The 22074-nt window shown below is 49.1% G+C and overlaps 5 protein-coding genes, 1 non-coding gene and 1 pseudogene across 9 annotated transcripts in view; 3 read left to right on the forward strand and 4 right to left on the reverse strand.

Moving 5' to 3' along the window:
- The window catches only part of LOC101765596 (mediator of RNA polymerase II transcription subunit 15a), an 18796-nt gene extending 13108 nt beyond the window's left edge, over window positions 1-5688 (reverse strand). Inside the window, exon 1 of the mRNA XM_004974206.4 lies at window positions 5514-5688. Coding sequence (XP_004974263.2) covers window positions 5514-5547 — 34 coding nt within the window. The 5' untranslated portion in view covers window positions 5548-5688. The remainder of the gene's footprint in view (window positions 1-5513) is intronic.
- A 409-nt stretch (window positions 5689-6097) lies between these two features.
- On the reverse strand, window positions 6098-13237 carry LOC101766837. 4 transcript variants are annotated; one of them, XM_012847021.2, is made up of 5 exons: window positions 13046-13237; window positions 12798-12915; window positions 12599-12695; window positions 6562-6801; window positions 6098-6460 (listed from the first exon to the last, which is right to left on the reverse strand). In XM_012847021.2, coding segments are annotated over exons 1-5 (519 nt in total). In that variant the 5' UTR covers window positions 13108-13237; the 3' UTR covers window positions 6098-6458. The 4 variants fall into 4 exon arrangements, with proteins under 4 accessions (XP_012702475.1, XP_004974267.1, XP_004974266.1 ...); XM_004974210.2 differs by having other exon boundaries at window positions 6582-6801; window positions 12599-12713; window positions 13046-13236; XM_004974209.3 differs by having other exon boundaries at window positions 6568-6801; window positions 12599-12713; window positions 13046-13235.
- A 63-nt stretch (window positions 13238-13300) lies between these two features.
- TRNAL-AAG lies at window positions 13301-13381 on the reverse strand. Its single transcript has one exon. It is a non-coding gene; the product is annotated as a tRNA-Leu (tRNA).
- A 652-nt stretch (window positions 13382-14033) lies between these two features.
- On the forward strand, window positions 14034-15200 carry LOC101761812 (F-box/kelch-repeat protein At3g24760). Its single transcript, XM_004974878.1, has one exon. The coding sequence runs from the start codon at window positions 14034-14036 to the stop codon at window positions 15198-15200; it is 1167 nt and encodes a 388-aa protein (XP_004974935.1).
- A 371-nt stretch (window positions 15201-15571) lies between these two features.
- On the reverse strand, window positions 15572-18049 carry LOC101768597 (histone-lysine N-methyltransferase family member SUVH9). The gene has a single exon (XM_004974212.4). The coding sequence runs from the start codon at window positions 17898-17900 to the stop codon at window positions 15981-15983; it is 1920 nt and encodes a 639-aa protein (XP_004974269.3). The 5' UTR covers window positions 17901-18049; the 3' UTR covers window positions 15572-15980.
- A 94-nt stretch (window positions 18050-18143) lies between these two features.
- On the forward strand, window positions 18144-20545 carry LOC101768187 (monothiol glutaredoxin-S10). Its single transcript, XM_004974211.3, has 5 exons — window positions 18144-18470; window positions 18555-18628; window positions 19407-19481; window positions 19742-19768; window positions 20272-20545. Exons 1-5 carry the CDS (start codon window positions 18211-18213, stop codon window positions 20346-20348), a joined length of 513 nt encoding a protein of 170 aa, XP_004974268.1. The 5' UTR covers window positions 18144-18210; the 3' UTR covers window positions 20349-20545.
- Window positions 20546-20638: 93 nt separating this feature from the next.
- LOC101767776 lies at window positions 20639-22036 on the forward strand (annotated as a pseudogene).
- Window positions 22037-22074: the final 38 nt, after the last annotated feature.

Here is a 22074-nt window from a genome sequence, read left to right on the forward strand (position 1 = left end):
TTCAGTTTCCATTGACAAAACAATGAGACAACACAGCAGTTATTGTGAATTGATATATCATGAGTTGAGATATTTTTGAGTACATTCCTAGGAAATCTAATTCTCTCAACTCTTGTGTAGTGCAATAGTTGAACTGTCAAGGACCAGTGTTTGCTAATGTGCAATGTTTGTATTCGAAATAGTGTTACTAGCAGAATGAAGAGGTAGACCAGAAGTGTCTGTTACTCCTTTCTGTTTGTTGGTTGGTTACTTGTTTCGCGGAGGTGATACTGTGTACGTGGTCCTTCAAATCTGAAGCCTAAATAAAACACAGAGCGTTTACATGTGAGGAAACAAAAACTATCTATCAAGCTACCTTTTCCACTTAACAATGAACAACTCTCAAGTACTAGTGGCTTGAGAGTCTTTATGCGACAAGGAAGCCATCAGTAACGAAAATTAAATATTTTTCACAAAAAGAAATGTCAGATGGACCATAAATGTAATAAGCATGGTTGCTTTTGATATGCGTGAAGTTTACTTGCCCTTAATGTTATCCACATGTACATGCAAGTGAATAAAATCATGAATTGGGTAATGTTGCCCAATCTCTTATGCCACAAGAAAGCCTTCAGCTCATTATGTGTATTACATTTATTGAATAAATGTGTTCAGCATGAAAGAGGAGTTTTGAAAAATATCAAGGTTGAAACGGTATAAACCATCAATCGAAGTACCAGAACTATAACTATACTTAATTCTTATATAAGAGACCACAATGTCTATATCCACAGACTTCAAACTAGTACATCCAACTTTTTCATAGACATAAGATTTCTAGAACATTCAAAAACATAAAGACACCCTTTTAGCTCTAAAAGCACAGACCAATGTCAAGGATTATTCACAAGTCCCGATCCATTCAATCCAGTGCCTTCACTCCATTCCCATGTATTTTAGGTCCGCTTATGGGTTGGATCATAAGCAATTCCTGCACAACGTTCAAAACATGAGCAGCAGTACCAAAATCTAGCCACTAGGTATTATTATGACCTATAATGAGATTTGATTCCAAGACTATAAGAAAATTACATATAACAAGTATATGCACAGGATATAACAAGGATAGGCTAAGGTTCATTTGCAATAAAGCTAGATTTTCAACACATGCACGGGTTTGTTTTCAAAAGAGTTTTTGCAAAGCTTTTCTTTAGTAACCGAAACATTGAGCGGGGTTGATCCTACACAAAGGATCCATCATAATAATGATTGAAGTTGAGTAACGAATTCCTAAGCATTCTAGCAGTAGTTATCATCTAAACAGAGCAAGTCATATTTAGAGATAAACATAGGACAACAAGGAATGATCGTAACAATCAAGGGGTGGCTATCCAACCATGTCTTGCAATAAAACAATATGCATTTTATAAAACAGGCCAATAGGTTATGTTTGAAAAACTAGGAATTGAATATGCATTAAAGGATGAGATTGGACTTGCCGTCTTCAAAGCCTTCCGGGAGCTCCGGCTCGTGCTGCTGGTCCTCGGGCTCGGGCTCGCGGTCAAACTCCTCCTCGTGCTCCTCCTCGGGTACTCCGCGATCTACGGCACACACAAACAGGCACACAAATAAATAAAAGAAAATCAGCTTTTACCTGTTGAGCTCCGAACAAAAAACGCGAACGAAAAATAGGTAGGATGAGTATTTTTGGGAAATTTGGATATGGATCGGCGGAAGTATACTGGAGGATGACGTGGTCGAATTTGGGAGTAATTGGAGGAAGTTTGGCGCATGAAATGCCGAGTTAAACATGGACTAGGGGCTTAAAAAGGAGTTTAGGACTAAACAGCGAGAAACCAGGGGCCTATTGGAAATATCTTCGGGAGTGGAGGGCTGATCTGTGAGGATCTCTTAAGAGTGGTGGAGGGACTCGTTTGCGAATAGGAAGAAAGAGGGGTCAGATCGGAATTTTGGGGAATTTGCCCCTTTTCTTCTCCCAGGAACAGAGAGAGAGAGGGGAGTGGGGGAGTTGGCCGGCGGTGGCTGGCCGGCCGGGCTCACCGGCGGCGAGCCGTGGGCGGAGGGGGGTGGAGGAAGTGGAGGGGGCTCCATTTTGCCCCTTACCTTGGGGAGTTGGAGAGGGAGAGGGGGCGGCCGGTGGTGGCTCGGGTGGCGGCGGCGCACGGGAGGAGCGGCTCAGGCGGCGGCGCACAGGTGGCGGTGGTGCTCGGTGAGGGAGGGAGCAAGGCAGCGGGTGGATGGATGGGGTGTGGCGCGGCTTGGGAGAGGGGCGGCCGGGATGGCCCCCTTTTATAGCTTGTGAGGTGGCCGGCGGGGTGGGCTCCGAGCGGCGGCCGGTGGCGGTAGGGGCTCGGGTGACCGTGGTGCCGGCGGTAGGGGACCGGGCAGGCGGCACCGGCGGTGGGGGACGGACGCGGGGCGGCGTCGCGGAAGGCGCGGGATGGAGCCGGCGTGGGCGGCGTAGGGGCACGCCGGCGGGGCCGGAGCGGGACGGCCGCAGGGGCGGCGCGCGGCCCGAGGGCGCCGGCGCGGCCGGTGGGGCCGGGCCGAGGGGCGCGGGCCCGAGCATGCGGGGGGGGGGCGAGGGTATGGCGCCAGGGGAAGTGGGCGTCGGGAGGAGTAATGGCGCCGGGGTTGCGTGCGCCAGGAAGAAGAAAGGAGGAGGAGGAGAGAAGAAGGAAGGAGGAAGAAGAAAGAAGAAGAAAGAGAAGGAGAAAAAGAAAAAGAAAAGAGGGGGGAAAAGAGAAAAAGATAAGGGGAAACCGGCGGCGATCGCGGCACGCGGTCGGAGCACGCGCGGCGGTCTGTTGATCGGCACACGGCGAGAATTACGGGAGAGGATAAAAGGATGGTGTCGGCTAGGGTGCCAGGATGGCGAAATCGCCGGGAAGAGTTTGGGTTTTCGGAAGCTCAACGATAAAAGACTTTGAAAGTGATTTTTAACGGGTGATTTTAGTTGGTGATTTTGCGGATGTTACATTAGCCAAGGTTCTGCACGCCTTTGGTTTATAAAACTACAGTTTCTTGATACCATAGTTTTTCTTAAACTACGACATGCAAACAGGCCGTAAAATTGGAATAGCCCATGGAATTATCAATAATAAGATTTATCCCTCAAAAGATAATGCGATAATAATAAAATAAACCATGAAGATGCAAATGCAAACAAATTAGGTTACATGTGAAAGTACAAAACATGCACTCATCCGGTGAGAAGCAAAGCTATCTTAACATGGAAAGCAAATTTATTGCGCAAATATCTTGCTCATGATCAAGTTTTTAAGAACCAAATACATCAACAACACAAGAAAGGGGCCTGCTGTCTATCAGTGTATGGTACCTGGACCGGGGGGGTTTTGATTTGGAATCACTTGAGCATTTCCAGGGTTCTCCATAGACAGCATTTTCAGAGAAATCTTCCGCAAATAATCAGACTGGATGATAGAAAAGAATAAGGACTTAAGATGTAGCTTTGCATTAATACAATTAATTAGTGTTTGTGCATGGGCCGTAATATGTTAGTGCGACAGTGGCCTAGTATGGTTAGCATAGTATACATGCATTGCTCCATCATCTTTGTGAGGATGATAAACAGATTCTATAATAAGCATCTAGAAAATGACCTAAAAGCTTTTCAGATTGTTCATAGATATCATTAACCCAACCTCATGACAAAAAAGTTCTGACTCTTCATGTGGAAGGTTGTAGAGTTAGGTTAAAAGTACCGGGTTGGTGGCTGCAGTATAAATTTTCTCTTCAAACCGCACAGCAATTTTTTGAAGCTCACTCAGCTCCTCAGGCGCTGATACTGGCCGATGCTTCTTTAGAGCCTCCATTCTACACAAATAATGAAAGATGTGATACATTGAGAGATATACTAAGAAATGTGTTTGACTACCATCTAAGAAGTCTTGAACAAACTAGTAGGTCAAAAGCCCAGCATATGTACACAGGCTAGTGGTAAAAGTGGGATGGAATTTGTGGACAACTAACGCACAGACATAAGGTTGAACAAGTAAAATGGACAAATTTAAGTGGTAGGCATATACATGACAGAATAAGTAGTTGGGGGTAACGGACATTTATATTTTTGTCTCACATCATGTGTTGTCACCTGTACTGGCGGCATGCCCAATGCTGAAAGCTCCCACACAGGGCGGGGGTCTAGTTCTAGGCAGCTTTACCTTGCTTATTTTGTAAGGAGGCTGATTTGACCCCAGGATCTCAGGACACAAAGTGGAGGCTACCACTGCGCCAGGCTCACCCTTCAAGCGGCAAGCTTATACATGACATAATAATAATTTTTGAACTTTTTTTCATCACATCATGAGTTGTTGCCGTGCACCCCAACCTAGAAAGAATCAAACGAATGGGAATGTCTCCTCCCATGTTCGAGGGGGAAAATATGAGCTGTCGCCGTGTGCAGGGGACATCAGCAGAATCTTTGTTATGCAGTTAAGGGCATACAATATAACGGCTCTTATCAAGACGCTTACGGAGAGACAATAAATGCTACACCATTAAGCGCCTACCTCTGATGTCCTATTTTGTGGATGCTTAAATAGCTTTGTAAGGTTAAGAGCCAGCTAAGCGCCAGTGAGATTGTTTTTTGCCTGTTATAAATGAAAAGATGAAACAGCCAAAGCTATGTCTTATTTTGCTTGGATTCGATGCAACAGGATTTTGCGCAGCAAAAGTTAAGTCAAATTTTGCATGGATTCAGTGCTGTAGGATTGCATGATAGGAAGATGATACTGTTGCAGCTCCAGAAAGGAAGAATACTCAAGTCCAGCAAAATTTTGGCACTTTGAGACCATCTTTTGTGAGTTATGTAATTGCCGGTCAATTAGCTGAGATGGCAAGTGAGCTAGGTGTGCAATTAATTTGTTGGTTCAAACAAATATAACCCAAATGGCCAAGGACAAGCAACCAGCGTTGGTCATGGCTCTTAAGTTCCCTGCGTGTGTCTATCGTGCAGACATGACCTTGTAGTGATTCTATTTGTGTATATCTTGTAGCAAGCGAACAAGTAGTTTCTGCTTTCGATTTTGATAATCGGTGTAGAGATGTGTAATCTAGATAGGATGATGGATTGGATATCACGATACCCCTCTATCACGGGATACGGGTGAGCGATCCGCGAGGTAACAGACGATGCGATTTGTAGAAATTGGCAGATAAATCAGTAGGCCCATGCGCACAGATGGATCAGCAAACCCTAACCTAGTAGCATGATAGCATCCGCGCATCTATTAGAAATTAGAAGAGGGGGGAAGGTGTCGACGGATCGATCGAATCGTAAAAGGAGCTCGCCATGGCGAAAGCAGAGCAACTGAAATTTCTTCCCGTCAGAGAGGGGGAGGGGAAGGGAAGGAAGAGGGAGTGGACGCACATCTTATTGACGATCCTGCTGCGGGCCTCGGGCGGGAGCAGGGTGCGCCAGTCGCCTCCGGCGGGGGCGGCGGCGTTAGGGTCGACGCCACCGGCGGCAGCGACGGCCGCAGGATCGGCACCCTGCGTGGGGCGCGAGTTGGCGGCGCCGTCCATGGATTGCGACCCTTTCCCCTCAGACAAGCAGGAGCCAGCAGGCAGGAGAGGAATGGAGGTTAAGGCCTAACTTTTATTTAATAGTCAGCAGTGGAGCTTTTCAGCAGCCATCTGAAAACCTCTTAAGCAAGGGCCAAGGGCCAGGAGCACTCCGGCTGCGCCTCCGCACGTTCGCTCCAACACGAAGAAGCCGAAGTCGCACCAAATGGCCACGCCGAAGGAGCCGCTTCCGAGCATCGGCAAGAGGAAGCAGGAGCCGTTTTTGGGCTGCATGGCGGAGCTCAAAAAAGTAGCTCCGCGGTTCCAGCTCCGACTTCAGCCCCACACGCGAAGTGCTCGGCAAGGAGCGCTCCCAAGCGCGTCCTAAAGCATAACTTGCTGCTAGAACCCCTTTAACTGGATTCAATGTCAGATGGACCAGAAATGTAAAGCATGGTTGCTTTTGATATGCGTGAAGTTTACTTGCCCTTAATGTTATCCACTACACATGCAAGTGAATAAAATCATGAAATGGGTAATGTTGCCCAATCTCTTATGCCACAAGAAAGCCTTCAGCTCATTATGTGTATTACATTTATTTTCAATAATGTGTTCAGCATGAAAGAGGAGTTTCGAAAAATATCAAGGTTGAAACGGTATAAACCATCAATCAAAGTACCGGAACTATAACCATACTTAATTCTTATATAAGAGAACACAATGTCTATGTCCACAGACTTAAAACTTAGTACATCCAACTTTTTCATAGACATAAGATTTCTAGAACATTCAAAAACATAAAGACACCCTTTTAGCTCTAAGAGCACAGACCAATGTCAAGGATTATTCACAAGTCCCGGTCCATTCAATTCAGTGCCTTCACTCCATTCCCATGTATTTTAGGTCCGCTTATGGGTTGGATCATAAGCAATTCCTGCACAACATTCAAAACATGAGCAGCAGTACCAAAATCTAGCCGATAGGTATTATTATGACCTATAATGAGATTTGATTCCAAGAATATAAGAAAATTACATATACATTTCTCTTCGAACCATTTTTTCTTCTTGGGGCAGTCCTTCTTGAAATGACCACCTTTCTTGCAGAAATGGCATCTCAGCTTCTTTCCCTTCTTCCCTTTGCTGCTGCTACCTGCAGGAACCGTCAACCATTCGAACCATTTTTTCTTCTTGGGGCAGTCCTTCTTGAAATGACCACCTTTCTTGCAGAAATGGCATCTCAGCTTCTTTCCCTTCTTCCCTTTGCTGCTGCTACCTGCAGGAACCGTCAACCATGAAAACGGCGATGCATAACCATATACAGTACATGCGCATCACTTCACACGCCATTAAATAACATCTGACTGTGATAGTCCATGAAATCAGCGATAACAAAATTGATCCTTGAAAAGATACAGCGATGATGAATAAACAGTGAAGATCCAAATGCAAACAACTTGCAAATATTTCTTGCTTAAGCACACATAGTCAGGGATTTTTGGATTTAAGCACACGATGAAGTTATTTTTAAATCCTGTGCATGACGTTAGGGATGTGCTGTGTGCACCGGGTACCCCTGACCTGTTTACCATACATCCACAGAATTGCCACTCCACTGGAGATTCATGGCGTCATCATCTTTTGACGTCAGTTCAGGTCCCCCTAATCCAAACAGCCTGTGAGATCATGACTTGAACGTAGGAACTGAGAGTAACTCCAATAGATTGATTTCTCTCTTTCCCCTTTATCTTCATATAGGGGAATGCCCTTTCTGTTGGAGTTGCTCTGAGGCTAAGCAAAGTCGATTGAGGTTACTGGTGTGCACCCAAACCACCTAAGTTGGCTGTCCTCGTCAAGAAGAATCTGGACACCTATTCTTCTTAATACATATAACCGGTGAGTTCCTCCTAAGCTGATATGGTGTGTTTTTAGGTCATGACTTGGATTTCATGCACAGGCGGTTGTGTTGGAGTCCAAAAGTGGCAGCAATGCCGACCAAGCTAAACCAGTCGGTCAGACTGGTTTCTCCGAGCGGTCTGACCGGTCTGGCTGCTGTAGCCGGTCTAGCACGAGCCAGCTAGTCTGACCGGTTGCCTCGACCGGGCAGACCAGTCAGCCCGAATCCGAGGCAAAATTAGGAGTCCTGGTCGAATTGGAGTTGAAACGGGATTTCCTTGCGGGAAAAGACCTCCCACCCTATAAATATCGAGAGCCTTGGCCGATTGAGGGCTAACACCCAATCAACAAATAAATCTTTCTACCCTTCTATCTCAATTCTCAAAAGAAAATTACCATGGTATAATCATTCAGAATGCATGCGCATCACTTTACACACCACTAAGTAATAAGTAACATCTAAAGCCCTGTTAGGATGCAAAATATTTTTGGAGTATTGGAAAAATATACCGCTTTTGCAAAATACTCTGGTTTCGGAAAACTATTAGGTGTTTGGATGCAACAAACCTTCTAGCTAAACTACAGCATGTGAAATATATAGCCATTTTTTGAAAATCCACTTGGGACATTTTTTTGGGGTTAGCCAAGGTTCTGCACGCCTTTGGTTTATAAAACTACAGTTTCTTGATACCATAGTTTTTCTTAAACTACGACATGCTGAGTATTGTGAGTATATCAGTTGCACAAAGGATGGTTTTGTCGCTGCTGTATTAAAGTCAATTGATGATCGGCTAGGCTATCGCATATAATGTAATGGATGTAAATCTAGAATGGTTGCAGCAGAGGCTAGAATACTATCGGGTGCAAAAGAACGATATGTGTGAGGCTATTGAGGACCTTGATGACATGAGTAAATTAGGGCAAGGGTTTACGTCGGCCGATCCTCTGGAGGAGGCGGATATTAGTGATGGTACTATACCAAGGCCGATGTTTGTAAACAAAAATCTTGAGCCTACTTTTAAGGCTGATTTAATAAAGTTGTTGAAAGAGTATATCGACTGTTTTGCATTGAATTATACTGAAATGCCTGGTTTAAGCCGCGAGCTTGTTGAGCATCGACTGCCTATCAAATCTGGTTTCCGGCCTTATAAACAACCTGCTAGGCGTTTTAATCATATTATTTATGACCGAGTGAAAGAAGAAATCAATCGGTTGCTTGATGCTAAGTTTATTAGCCTTGTCGATATGCTGATTGGGTTTCTAATATTGTGTCTGTTGAGAAGAAAGGTACGGGTAAGCTCCGTGTATGTATTGATTTTAGAGATCTTAATAGAGCTTCGCCTAAAGATGAATATCCTATGACTATAGCCGATGTACTTATTAATGTTGTATCTGGTCATAGAATGATTAGCTTTCTTGGCGGCAATACTGGATACAATCAAATCTTTATGGCCAAAGAGGATACATTCAAAACGGCCTTTGTGTGTCCAAGATTTGTCGGTTTGTTTGAGTGGGTCGTTATGACGTTTGGCTTGAAGAATGCTGGTGCTACTTATCAAAGAGCTATGAACTTGATTTTTCATGATTTGCTTGGAGTAGTACTCGAAGTATATATCGACGACATCGTTGTAAAATCAGCCGGGCCAGAACCCAACTTGGCTGATTTGAGAATTGCATTAGAGAGGATGCGTCGGTATGGTTTGAAGATGAATCCACTCCAATGCGCTTTTGGTGTATCGGCTGGAAAGTTCTTGGGCTTTGTAGTGCATGAGAAAGGTGTTGAGATTGATCCTAAAAAGATTGAATCTATTAGAAAACTACAAACTCCTACCTGCAAAAAAGAGTTGCAGAAGTTCTTGGGCAAGATGAATTATTTGAGGAGATTTATTTGCAACTTGTCCGGGAAGGTGAATGCGTTTACTCCTTTACTTCGGTTGAAGAATGAAGCTGATTTTATTTGGGGGGCAAAACAGCAAGAAGCATTTGAGAAAATTAAGAATTATTTATCTTCACCGCCTGTTCTTCAGGCTCCAAAGTATGGTATTCCTTTTAAATTATATATAGCTGCCGAAGAGGGTGTCATTGGGGCTGGTTTGACTCAAGAAACTGAAAGGAAGGAGCATGTTATTACTTATGTGAGTAGAAGGATATTGGATGCCGAGACAAGGTACATTTTTATTGAAAAATTATACTTATCATTATATCATGCTTGTACTAAATTGCGGCCTTATTTATTATCAAATACTTGCATAGTAGCTTGTCAAACTGACATAATTAAATACATGTTGCAAAAACCTATTTTAAGCGGTAAAATCGGCAAATGGGTTTATGCTCTCATCGAATATGATTTGGTTTGTGAACCGTTGAAATCGATGAAAGAACAAGCTGTAGCCAATTTTATTGTTGAGCATAGAATTAATGAGCAACTTGATTTAGATGTCGGTTATATCACTTTTATCCCTTAGAAGTTGCATTTTGATGGATCGGTTTGCAAAAGTGGCTGCGGTGTTGGTGTGGTGCTTATTTCATCCAACGGGGCTGTTTTTGAGTTTCTTAGCCGATTGTACCACAAGTGTACCAATAATCAAATTGAATATAAAGCCTTACTATTCGATTTGGAAATTTTGCAAGAGATGGGGGTAAAGCATGTTGAAGCTTACGGTGATTCCTTACTGGTGTTACAACAAGTATCCACGGTATGCCAATGCCTGGACGGTTTCCTAAATACTTATCTTGATAAATGTCTAGACACCATATCTTGTATGGATGAATTTGCTATTTATCATGTACCAAGGGAAGAGAATTCGAGGGCTAATGCTCTAGCACAACAAGCGTCTGGCTATAACGTCCAGAAAAGGAACTTCATGAAAGAAAGCCGACGCTTTGTGAGGCCGAGTGTTATGTTCTGGAGGGACCGGTCCGACCAGCTTCCGAAACCGGTCTGACCGCCCAACCAACCGGTCTGACCGGTCCATCTGAAGAAAATCCCACTTCGGTCGTGGATCGTTCGAAATTCGCTAAGGACGAAGTGGATGAATGGAGGGCACCGCTGATTAATTATTTGCGGGATCCTAAGTATTCAGTTGATAGAAAAGTCCAATGGTGGGCGGTCAAGAAGGTGAGTTGTATCGTCGGACAATTGATGGGTTACTTCTAAAATGTTTAGATTCTGATCAGGCCAGATTAGCTATGGCAGAGGTGCATGAAGGAGTTTGTGGTACGCATCAATCGGCTCGTGTGATGAAATGGCTCCTTAAGTGAGCTTACTTTTATTGGCCTAATATGATAGCCGATTGTTTTCGTTATTACAAAGGTTGCGAAGGATGTCAGAAATTTGGGGATGTTGAGTTGGTACCTGCTTTATCGATGCGTTCAATTATAAAGCCATGGCCGTTTAGAAGATGAGGATTGGATTTTGTTGGCAAGATTCATCCTTCTTCATCAAAAGGACATTGTTTTGTGATTGTGGCTACTAATTATTTTACCAAGTGGACTGAAGCAATTCCCCTTAAAAATATGACACATCGAGAGGTGATTGAGTTTATCAAAGAGCATATTATACACAGATTTGGTACTCCGCAGACTTTGACTACGGATCAGGGGACGTCATTCATATCTAAAGAGGTGCGTGAGTTTGTGGAATCTTATGGTATTAAATTACTCAATTCATCTCCTTATTATGCCCAAGCCAATGGTCAAGCTAAGTCTAGCACCAAAATGTTGATAAAGCTTATTGAGAAGAAGATAGAAGACAATCCTAAAAAATGGCACGAGGTATTATCTGAAGCTTTATGGGCTCATCATATTTCTAGACATGGCGCAACTAAAGTTATTCATTTTGAGCTTGTCTATGGTTAAGAAGCCGTTTTGCCCGTAGAGGTAAATCTGGGTACATATAGGGTGGCTAAGCAGAATGATCTTGATTTCGACACATACTATGCCTTAATGATGGATAATATTGACGAGGTGACCCACAAGCGGATGGAGGCTTCAGTGGAAATTGAAAAGGACAAAATTCAGGTGGTGTGAACATACAACAAGAAGGTCAAAGCCAAAACATTTCAGGTAGGAGATCTTGTGTGGAAGACGATTCTACCTATAGGAACCAAGAGCAATAAATTTGGAAAATGATCTCCAAGTTGGGAATAGCCATATAAGATTACAACTGCGCTTCAGGGAAATTCCTACATGGTGGAGACTTTAAGTGGATTTCAACTACCAAGAGCTCTGAATGGGAGGTACTTGAAGAAATACCATCCAAGAGTTTGGCAAGATGCTTAAAACAATATGACCGATGTTTTGAAATATCGTCCTTAGAAGCAAATGGCCGGTGGGATCTATCGCCTTTAGTTTATTTCTTAGCACGCAAGTTTTACTAAGAAACAGGGGGCATGTGTTGGAGCCTAAAAGTGGCAGCAATGCCGACCAGGCTGAACTAACCGATCAGACCGGTTTCTCTGAGCGGTCTGACCAGTCTGGCTGTTGTAGCCGGTCTGGCACGAGCCAGCCAGTCTAACTGGTCAGACCGGTCAGCCCGAGTCCGAGACAAAATTAGGAGTCCTGGTCGAATTGGAGTTGAAGCAGGATTTCCTTGCGGGAAAAGACCTTCCACCCTATAAATATAGAGGGTCTTGGCCGATTGAGGGCTAACACCCAATTGACAAACAAATCTTTTTACCCTTTTATCTCAAACCCTAGCTTTTCCAACCTCTTGCTCTCCTCCTTCGTTTTGACAGCGTTTGAGGACGTTTTGAATAGCCTGACCGATCTCAAAGCAACCCTAGGCTCACCATCTCCAACAGGGCCCCTCCCGAGGTGGTGAACGTATGTTTTCGCGGAGCCTCTGGGAGGACGGGTCTAACCGACCCCTTGATCGGTCTGACCGGCCAAGTGCAGAAGTGCCGGCGAGGTGATCTTCTGGTACACACGCGAGCTAGCGCACTCGTGTGTTGACCGAAAAAAGCGTCAACAGGTTGGTTTGTAAATTTGACGCATCGATTAATTTGGAATTTAGGGCTTCAAGTTGAACAAAGGCTTGTGTTACCGTTGGGGAAAGATTTCTTTTTTTTTTCTTCTGTTTTTTTCTTACTCGTAGTCGTTTTCTTGATAAGGAAAGAAAAACAGAGCAAATATATAGATAGCACAAAGTGCAACATAGGATGTGTTGTGTATGGTACCTGGATCTGATGGTTTCAGAATTGGACTGACTTGAGCGTTTCCAGGGTTGTGCTGTGTCTTTGTGTAGGTCTCCACAGCCAGCATTTTGAGAGCAATCTTGCGCAAATAATCAGACTGAGCGGTACAAAAGAACAAGTATTGAAGTTGTGGTTTGTCAATGATAGGATAGGAATTTGCAGGTGCAGAATTTGCAAGTACCTGGCTGGAGGCTGCGGCATACATCTTGTCTTCAAATCGCACAGCGATCTTTCGAAGCTCAATCAGATCCTCTGGCAGTGGCGGTGGTACTGGGATATGCTTCGTCAGAGTCTCCATTCTGCACAGGCACAGCACATATAGACATATAGTGATTGATTATTAGAGCTGGGGGCTAGTGGGATGAAGGAAGAAAGAGCCGGAAGAGGGGGAAAGGAAGAGGAAGAGGAAGAGAAAAGTGGTGGAGGTACATCTTGTTGACGATCCTGTTGCGCGCCGCGGGCTGGAGCTGCGAGCGCCAGTCGGCGTCCATGGCTTGGCACGCACCCTAGCAAGGCAGGACGGATCTGTCGGTTTGGTTGCTGCGGGAGGGAGGAGACGAGACGACGGGCGACTAACCCTCTCGCAGTCGCAGGCAGCCCTTCCAAAATCCAACGCAACTCAGCAAGGAAAGCGACACTACAGGGGAGGAAGGCAAAAAACAACAAAAAAAATAAAGCATATTATGTTGAGAGTGGGATTTGAACCCACGCCCTTTCGGACCAGAACCTTAATCTGGCGCCTTAGACCAACTCGGCCATCTCAACTAATTGCACGACTGTTCTACCAAAACTTATTTGAGAGATAACAAATCAGAGGTATTGAATGCTGTATCAGTTTGTTGCATGCGTCATCATTGATCTTATGATACTGTGAGTATGTTATAGCCTTTCTTCTCGGGGCGTCGCCAATTGCACATTTTTAAAAAATAAAAAATAAAATACCTGCCTTCGCGCTACTTATAACCACTTGGGAATGGAAAATACTAGCATTACACACCCTTATAGGCATGTGTTATAAAACCGTATCAGCAAACAAGTGATCATCACTTGGGCCCATTAGTCATTGTAAAGAAGTTGCATGGAAGGCGAGGCTGTCAATTGCGCTATCTATACATTTATTTATGGATAGTTGGATTACAGATGAAGAAATGAAAAAGTAGTCTATGCATCCACAGGTGTGGATGTCCTTGAATCAGCTGGAGGATGATGCATTTATCATCATTTATTTATTTATCTCGACCGACAAATTGATATGGGTGAACAGCATCGAAATGCATCATCGATCCGATCGTGTGCTGCTCGCCGCCTCCTCCATCTCTATCTCATAAATTGGGGGATGTTGCCTAGCTAGCTAATTCAGATCATCGTCAACTATAATAAGCACAATAATTGATCAAGAGATCCATCGATCCAGGTGATGACGATGAGCGAATGGGATCGCCATGGCCTGGGCTGGGACCTCACCGAGCTCATCCTCTCCAAGCTGCCGCTCCGGTCCATGGTCCGCGCGTCAGCCGTGTGCAGGGCGTGGCGCGACGTGCTGCTGGCTCATCATCATCATCATCATCATCGCCCCTGGCTCTTCCTCCACGGCCACAACAACGTCGTCCCCCGCCTCGGCCGCACCGCCTTCGCCTACGACCCTGCCGCACCCGACTCGTGGGTCTCATTCTCCCTCCCGCCCGGCTGCTTCGCCGGCGCCGGCGGCTTCGCCTTCGCCTCGCCCTCCCCCTCCCGCCTCGCCTTCGCGCCGCTCCTCCGCGAGGGCGACGCCGCCTGGCGCCACGCCCCGACGCTGGCCTCCTCCCGCTGCAGCCCCGTCGTGGCCGCACTCCCGTCCTCCTCCACGGACACATCATCAGGCGTGTTCCTCGTCGTCGGCGGCGCGCGCTTCGTCGGCGGCCTCGTCGACATCGAGGACGGCCGCCTGCCCACGGAGCTCTACCACCACGACGTCGACACGTCGTCGCGGTGGGAGCAGTGCGCGCCCCTCCCCGCGGAGTTCGGCAGCTCCTCCTCGCTCTGCCTCTCCTCCGCTGTGGTGGGCGCCGGCCGCTTCTTCTTCGTCTACGGCACCTACTCGTGCACCGTCTCGGCGTTCGACCTGTCCCGCCGCGCCTGGACGCCGGCGCGGGAGCTGCGCCCGGCGCCGGGGCTGGTGGCGGCGTTCCTGGCGTCGGGCCGCGGGGGGCGGCGGCTGCTGCTGGCGGGGGTGGACCAAGGAGGCGCCGGGGCGTTCGGGGTGTGGGACGTGGACCCGGAGACGCTGGCGGCGAGGAAGATCGGGGAGATGCCGCCGGAGCTGCGGGAGCTGATGATGAGCATCAGCCAGGAGGACGTGGCGGTGCGCTGCGTCGGGGAGGACGGCCTGCTCTACGTGGTGAGCGACGAGCAGCACAGGGCGTACCCGGCGTGCGCATGCGAGGTGGTCGGCGACGGCGGCGGCGATCGTCTGTGGTGCAGATGGAGCAAGCTGCCGCCGCTGCCGGTGGCGGGAAGCAGCGCGCTCATCAGCCGCTTCCACAAGATGGTGGCTTTCTGCTCGCCGGTGCTCCTCCGGCACCACCTCGTCAACCTCAATTAGTTGGTTAGTCCTCGTCTCCTGGATCAGAGGCTTCCATTTCCATGGAACTCGCACGGTCGCAGCAGCCAAGACTGAAGAACTACAGCAGCAAGTCAGCAACAAGACTGGAGAAAGAACAAACCTATCAACAAACAAAAATACTGCAGGATACAAAAAGCATTCCCAACCCAATCCAGAAAACAGAATACAAACAAATCTCCCACTTCCATCGCCTCATCACTTCCATTCCACATGCCCATTTCGTATAACCAGGCAAGTCAAAAACATGCCATACAAGACTGTGTGTACCAATGCAAAAAAGAAAAAAAAAACTCGATATGCAACTTGCCATGATTGTACCTGTATATTCCCTTCTGTAAAGCATGGATTGAGGACATAAGACAAAGCCCAAGTTCATTCATGTTATACAGGGTGGATTCACAATTCACAACACATCCACATAACACAGTTGGGTCCCTTTGTGCCAACCATTTACCACATCAGTACTACACTAGTAAAAGGGATCTAGCATACCTGTAACTGCCCCGTGAGCCAGCCCTCTAACCGCACCAGCAGTATCGGCAGCAACTAATCCAAGGTTTGGTGAAATGTGAGCAGCTAGAAATACCCTCAGTTCTAGAATTTAACAAACTAGAGGGTGCAACCTATGGCAAAACTAAACCAATGTATGGCTACCCAAAAAATTCCTCACATAGCCTATCCTCCAAAAAAAACCAGTAAGCCTTCGGTACATTGCGCTCCACAGCTAGCTAGCATCATCTTGCACTCGGCTACGATCCATCAGATTCCATAATCGATGCTCAGCTCTCGCATCGGTGGGATTGTCTCCATGGCAAAAACCATCAGGTGAGGGCAGCGTTCATCCTCGTTGCCACGGACTACAAACTGAAGAAACACATTGGGAGTGCAGCTGTGGCTAATGTAGCAGGCCACGTTCCTCTTATGGGACACGTCCAGAACGTAACCTGGTCCTCCAAACTCCGCGAACTGGGGTACCCTCTTGCTTGGGTCGACGGCTGAGGCATCTCCCCATTCCCTCCATCGCTCTGGAAAGCGCTTCGGGTCGATGATGCAGCGATCCTCCATCAATGCTTTGCCTGAATGATCGTCCATGACGACCACATCCCCACTGAACTCGCACACGAAGGCACCCGGCGGTATCAAGTCCAGCGCCCTGACACCCCAGCCTGTCTCAGGGGAGCGGAACACCTCCAGCCGGTGCTTCATCCCTCGCTGTGTCACCCGGTTCACGCAGGTCATGGGGCACCCACACAGAGCACCGCATTCGTACACCACCGGCCTTCCCAGCACCAGAGTGCCATCCTCATTGTACACCGGTCCTCCGGCGTTCTTCCTCTCGCATCTGCACTTGGAGACACAGTCCATTGCGCAATGGCAGCCCCTCTGCCGCTTGCCCGGCCCGGGCGCTGGGGGCACCGGAAACTCGGGGCGGACGGTGTACTCAAATTGCAGGGGAGACCTGTCGTCATCCAGCTTGTTGCAGACGGGGAAGCGAAGGACCTCCGTCCCCTTGGAGAGGTCGAGCGAGATGTACCTGGGCGGGCGGATTCTGGCGTCCATGGCGTCCTTGAGCTGCTTGGCGGTGTGCCAGCTCTTGCTGCCAAGCTCGTCCTGGCCCGGGAGGCGCACGAGCTTGAACTTGCAGACGTCGTGGCCGGACTTGCCGGGGCCGAAGGTGGAGCTGACGACCCTGTAGAGGCCGTCGTAGACGTAGACCTTGCGGTGGGTGCTGGGGCCCAATTCGCAGATGTGGCCGCGGATGACGCGCACCTCGACGCCGTAGAGGTAGCTGTTGTGGAGCGCGAGGTTGCCGCGCTCGAGCGTCTGGTCGGCATGGTGGTCGACTCGGTTGCGCTGGCGGCCGCCGCTGCCGGTGTAGACGAGGACGTCGCCGGTGTCCTCGTCGTCGAGGTATCCTCCAGAGGAGACGATGCTGGTGGCGACGGGGTGGCCCTCGTCGACGAGGCTGGCGGGGATGTAGCCGATGCCGGCCTGCGGCGCGGTGTGGAGGCCGACGACGCAGAGCTCGGCGCGGTAGTAGAAGGCGTCGCCGATGAGGACGCCGGGGATGTCGCCGACGATGCGGACCTCGCGGTGAAGCCAGTGGCCAGCGGAGAGCATCCGGCTGGAGGCGCGGAGGTCGGCGCGGTTGCGGGCGCCGGCGGAGGGCTCCTGGCGCTGGTAGGCGCCGCGGAGCGCCTCGAAGGTGAGGCGCGCGCGGCGAACGAGGGCGCGGTAGTGGAGTTGGTCGGGCGGGCCGAGGTTGGAGACGCGCACCACCTCAGTGACACTGCGCGCGCGCTTCTTGGTGGATCCGCCCGCGCCTGGCTCTTCTTGCGGCATCTGCTGCAGCTCCTGCCGAGGGGGTGGGATAGGTGGGGGAGGGGCGGCGGCGGGGAACGAGGGGCAGCGGAGGCGGGCGGCGAGGGCTTGGAGGTGGAGCTGGGATCGGCGAAGGCAGTTGGCGAAGTAGGCATCGTCGTCAGGGGAGGGAGCAAGCTCCTGGTGGAGGGCGTCGCAGAGCTCAGGGGTGAGCGCGAGCGTCAGCGGCGGCGGCGCTGCGACGGGGATGGGGGTTTGGGATGGGATTGGGCCGTCGGGGTCGGGTTTGGGGATGACGGGAAATTGCGAGAGGAGGTGGGCAATTTGAGGCGGCGGCGGCGGGGGAGAGGGCTCCATCGGCGAGGGAGACGAGGGGTCCGGTGTTGGGAGCGTGAGCGCTGCGGTGGAGACGCCAAGAGAGAGAGAGAGAGAACCCGACCGAAATCTTCTCCTCCTTCTGTCACTCCCTCACCCAGTCACCCGCCGACCGGAGAGCCATTTTTAGGCCCGGCACGAAAAACCCGGCCCGACTGTGGTGTGTTATTGGATGGGCTTTTGAGCCCAGCCCAAGAAGGGAATCTATCCCATTCACCACAAAGTCCCCACCACAGATCGTGTTGTGGCCGGAGTCGAGAGAGACAAACGAGAAGAGTCGAGAGAGATTCCGATGCCGCCGCCGATTCCGATGCCGCCGGACATGACCCTCCGCCGCCTCCCCACGGCCATCCTGGGCCTCTCCCCTTCTCTCCCGTGTTTGCTGTCTCGTCCCCGCCTCTACCTCGCCGCACGTCGGCCCAGGGCCGTCGCCGCCCGGGCCTCCTCCTCCTCTTCCTCACCGGACTCGTCCTTTGGCGCGCGGATGGAGGATTCCGTCAAGAAGACGGTGGCCGACAACCCCGTCGTCATCTACTCCAAGTCATGGTGCTCGTAAGATCAACAGCCCCAACTCAGCCAAACCTAGTAATGATTCATTAGCTTCATTATCTGATTCCATATGCTCAACGTGGGCAGATATTCCATGGAGGTGAAGGCGCTCTTCAAGCGGATCGGCGTGCAGCCGCACGTCATCGAGCTCGACCATCTCGGTTCGTCCCCCTTCTCCATTTTCCTTCCGAATTGCCTGTGCAACTGAACTCATAGATATTACCATTGAATGTCCAACCGTGACATAGTGCGGGTGGCAATGTTACTGAATAATTAGGGGATTTGAGATGGAGATGTAATTCTTCTGTTCAAAACTCTGACTTCCTGGACAATTTGGGTCGTGGCTGTTATAAAAGTTTGTTGTCAGATATGCATACATGCATGAACAAGTGCTCCTGATCACCCAAACAATTCAGAATTCAAAGTCTCGCAAAAGCTCTACAGCAGTTTGAATTTTTCCAAGCCTGTAGGTTTAAAATAACACCGCTCCATCAAAATTGGGTATCGATATCTTGTGGCCAATGTCTGTCCTTGTTCTACCATTGGATGTCATCAACAGCTGTATACTTATCACTGCTGCTTACCTTAAGTCAGCCAAATGCGCTATGGTCATACCCAGTTTTCTCCCTGTGTGATATAAATGTTTGTAGCTGTACTCTATGTTGTCCTGTGGAAGATGTCAAACATGATTGTCCTTTCAAGTCTCGTTCCTCACATTCTTCACTTGGCTGGCCTTTCATAATTGTAACCTGCATGTTCACTGTTGTGTTTGATGTTCAGCTTCAGCGCTATCAATTGCAAGCCCCGTAACATACAAACACACATCAAACAGTTGCTTGAACCAATGCATATAGGCTGCTGGGATTTATAAGTACTTCTTGATTCCTAACAAATCTACATGTTTATGTTCTTATGCAACTGACAGCTGATCCATTTCAGGCGCTCAAGGACCACAACTACAAAAGGTTTTAGAGAGGCTGACTGGACAGTCTACTGTTCCTAATGTTTTCATTGGTATGTCAGGTTTTTACTCTACCTAGCTTAGCTTTTCTCATTTGTTCATGACTCATTGACAAAATTCCCTCAATGATCTTTCATATTAAGTAGGGATACTGCAGTTGTTTTCCTTAAAGTGCAAATCCTGATACATATGGGTAACCTTCGCAGTTTGTCACCGCACAGAAATGAATCCGCATATGTGCATCAGTTATTTTGATTTACATTGTATGACTCGCATACATCTAACTAAGTAACTATTTCTTTTTTTATTCCAGGTGGAAAACATGTTGGTGGCTGTACAGGTATTATACATGTGCTCTATGTTAAATACTAATCAGTCTTTACAGTTATATATACATAATGGCAATTGATGTATGTGCACCTGCAACAAGAGATTAGATGAGAGTGTATTCTGCATGCTAACCTTACAATACTTTTCCATGCTATAACTAATAAGCTATCTCAGCTAATCTGCTACATGACACGTGAGGTAATTGAGAGGCCAGCTGCTGTGATTTGGTTCAGCCAAATATGCATATTCTTGTACCTCTATCTAGGAAAATAATAAAAGAAAACAGGCCATCTTGAATTTCTGCTATGTATAAATACCTGCGCCATGACTCCATCTGCATTACAAGGTGAGAATTGCATATGTTTTCTGAGCAGCTGGCATCTGCCCAGCATGATGCAAAAGACCATTGATGATGTGCATGCATGTTTCCCACTTCCGCTAGTCTGTTAGTAATGTCTATTGTAGAAAAGAAAAGGAACGCTAATACCAGCATGCTCTCGTCTTATGTTGTAGATACTGTGAAGCTGCATCGCAAGGGTGAGCTAGCTAGCATGCTGTCGGAGCTGGATATCAACATTAACAACTCATGACGAGATGGAGCGCGTGGTTCGCGGAGGATGGATTTGAGGCTTGAGAGACTTGTATTGAGTTGTTTTAGGCTTTTTGCAGATCCATTATGTTGCCGTGTGGCAAAACTGTAGTCATTTACACATTTTTGTTTGGTTATTACACCGAGTGAGACACGGAACTTGACTTTCCAACAATGCAATGCCTGCGGTTAAGATGAGATTGAATGGCCTGAAAAGCGCGGTGGTGTTGGACTGTTGGGTTTTGGTTCGTTACGCAAGGACGGGGCGGCCATGTACGCAGCCGCGGTTGCAGGCGGCGTTGCTCCTAGAGGAAAGCGTTGCCATCACACGGCTCGGGCAGCGTGGTTGAGGCATCCCAAGCAGCCGTCGTCTGGGCGGGGCTATTTATATTTGTGCTCTGCCTCTGCTCAAGAATCAGAATAGCTAGCTGGCTAGCTAGGAGATGGCTTGGTGCCTGATGATGATGATGAGCCTCGTGCAGCTGCTGCTGATCCAGCAGCCTACAACAATGGTGGAGTGCCAGCCTCGCGCCTTCTTCGTGTTCGGCGACTCGCTTGTGGACAGCGGCAACAACAACTACCTGGCGACGACGGCGCGCGCCGACTCGCCGCCCTACGGCCTCGACTACCCGACGCACCGCGCGACGGGCCGCTTCTCCAACGGGCGGAACGTGCCGGACATCATCAGCGAGTACCTCGGGGCGGAGCCGGTGCTGCCCTACCTCAGCCCCCACCTCGACGGCGGCGACCTGCTCCGGGGAGCCAACTTCGCGTCCGCCGGGGTCGGCATCCTCAACGACACCGGCATCCAGTTCGCCAACATCATCCGCATCCAGAAGCAGCTCCGCTACTTCCAGCAGTACCAGAGCCGCGTGCGCCGCCTCCTCGGCGGCGACAGCGACGCCGTCGGCCGCCTGGTGCAGGGCGCCCTCGTGCTCATCACGCTCGGCGGCAACGACTTCATCAACAACTACTACATGGTGCCCTTTCTCCGCGCGCTCCCGCGAGATGGCGCTGCCGGACTACGTGCGCTACCTCGTCGCCGAGTACGCCAAGGTCCTGCGCCAGCTCCACGCCCTGGGCGCGCGCCGGGTCCTCGTCACCGGCTCCGGCCCGCTCGGCTGCGCCCCCGCCGAGCTCGCGCTGCGGGGAAGCCGCGCCGGGGAGTGCGACGCCGAGCTGCAGCGCGCCGCCGCGCTCTACAACCCGCAGCTCGTCGACATGATCAGGGGCCTCAACGCCGACCTCGGAGCCGACGTCTTCGTCGCCGTCAACGCCCACCGGATGCACATGGACTTCATCTCCGACCCGGCGGCGTACGGATTCGTCACCTCCAAGGTGGCATGCTGCGGCCAGGGGCCCTACAACGGCGTGGGGCTCTGCACCGCCGCATCCAGCGTCTGCCCGGACCGCAGCCTCTACGCATTCTGGGACAACTTCCACCCCACCGAGAGGGCCAACCGGATCATCGTCAGCCAGTTCATGGACGGCACCCAGGAGTACATGCACCCGCTCAACCTGACCACCATCCTCGCCGTCGACGCACGCGCAGCCGCAGCAGCAGATGCCACCTTCAACTAATATAATATATGTGCTATATGTGGATCATACATGATCCATCCAGTAGCAAATACCTGGTACGTGTACGGCGCCTGCTGAGAAGCTGGAATAAAAATGAGCATTGTGCAATTGCAGCAAGACACCCTACATATATGTGTATCACTCAA

Source organism: Setaria italica, chromosome VI (genome assembly GCF_000263155.2).
Source record: "Setaria italica strain Yugu1 chromosome VI, Setaria_italica_v2.0, whole genome shotgun sequence".
Lineage (NCBI taxonomy): Eukaryota > Viridiplantae > Streptophyta > Magnoliopsida > Poales > Poaceae > Setaria > Setaria italica.

What these genes read in the sequence shown, in the direction of transcription:
- LOC101766837 (XM_004974208.3), bottom strand. Translation starts at nt 13,107, where the DNA reads ATGGACGCCGACTGGCGCTCGCAGCTCCAGCCCGCGGCGCGCAACAGG. An exon ending in AACAGGATCGTCAACAAGAT is followed by an intron (nt 12,916 to 13,045) that starts GTACCTCCACCA and finishes GTGCCTGTGCAG; the next exon opens with AATGGAGACTCTGACGAAGC. An exon ending in ATGCCGCAGCCTCCAGCCAG is followed by an intron (nt 12,714 to 12,797) that starts GTACTTGCAAAT and finishes TGTACCGCTCAG; the next exon opens with TCTGATTATTTGCGCAAGAT.
- LOC101761812 (XM_004974878.1), top strand. Translation starts at nt 14,034, where the DNA reads ATGACGATGAGCGAATGGGATCGCCATGGCCTGGGCTGGGACCTCACC.
- LOC101768597 (XM_004974212.4), bottom strand. Translation starts at nt 17,900, where the DNA reads ATGGAGCCCTCTCCCCCGCCGCCGCCGCCTCAAATTGCCCACCTCCTC.
- LOC101768187 (XM_004974211.3), top strand. Translation starts at nt 18,211, where the DNA reads ATGCCGCCGCCGATTCCGATGCCGCCGGACATGACCCTCCGCCGCCTC. An exon ending in CATCGAGCTCGACCATCTCG is followed by an intron (nt 18,629 to 19,406) that starts GTTCGTCCCCCT and finishes GATCCATTTCAG; the next exon opens with GCGCTCAAGGACCACAACTA. An exon ending in TGTTCCTAATGTTTTCATTG is followed by an intron (nt 19,482 to 19,741) that starts GTATGTCAGGTT and finishes TTTTTATTCCAG; the next exon opens with GTGGAAAACATGTTGGTGGC.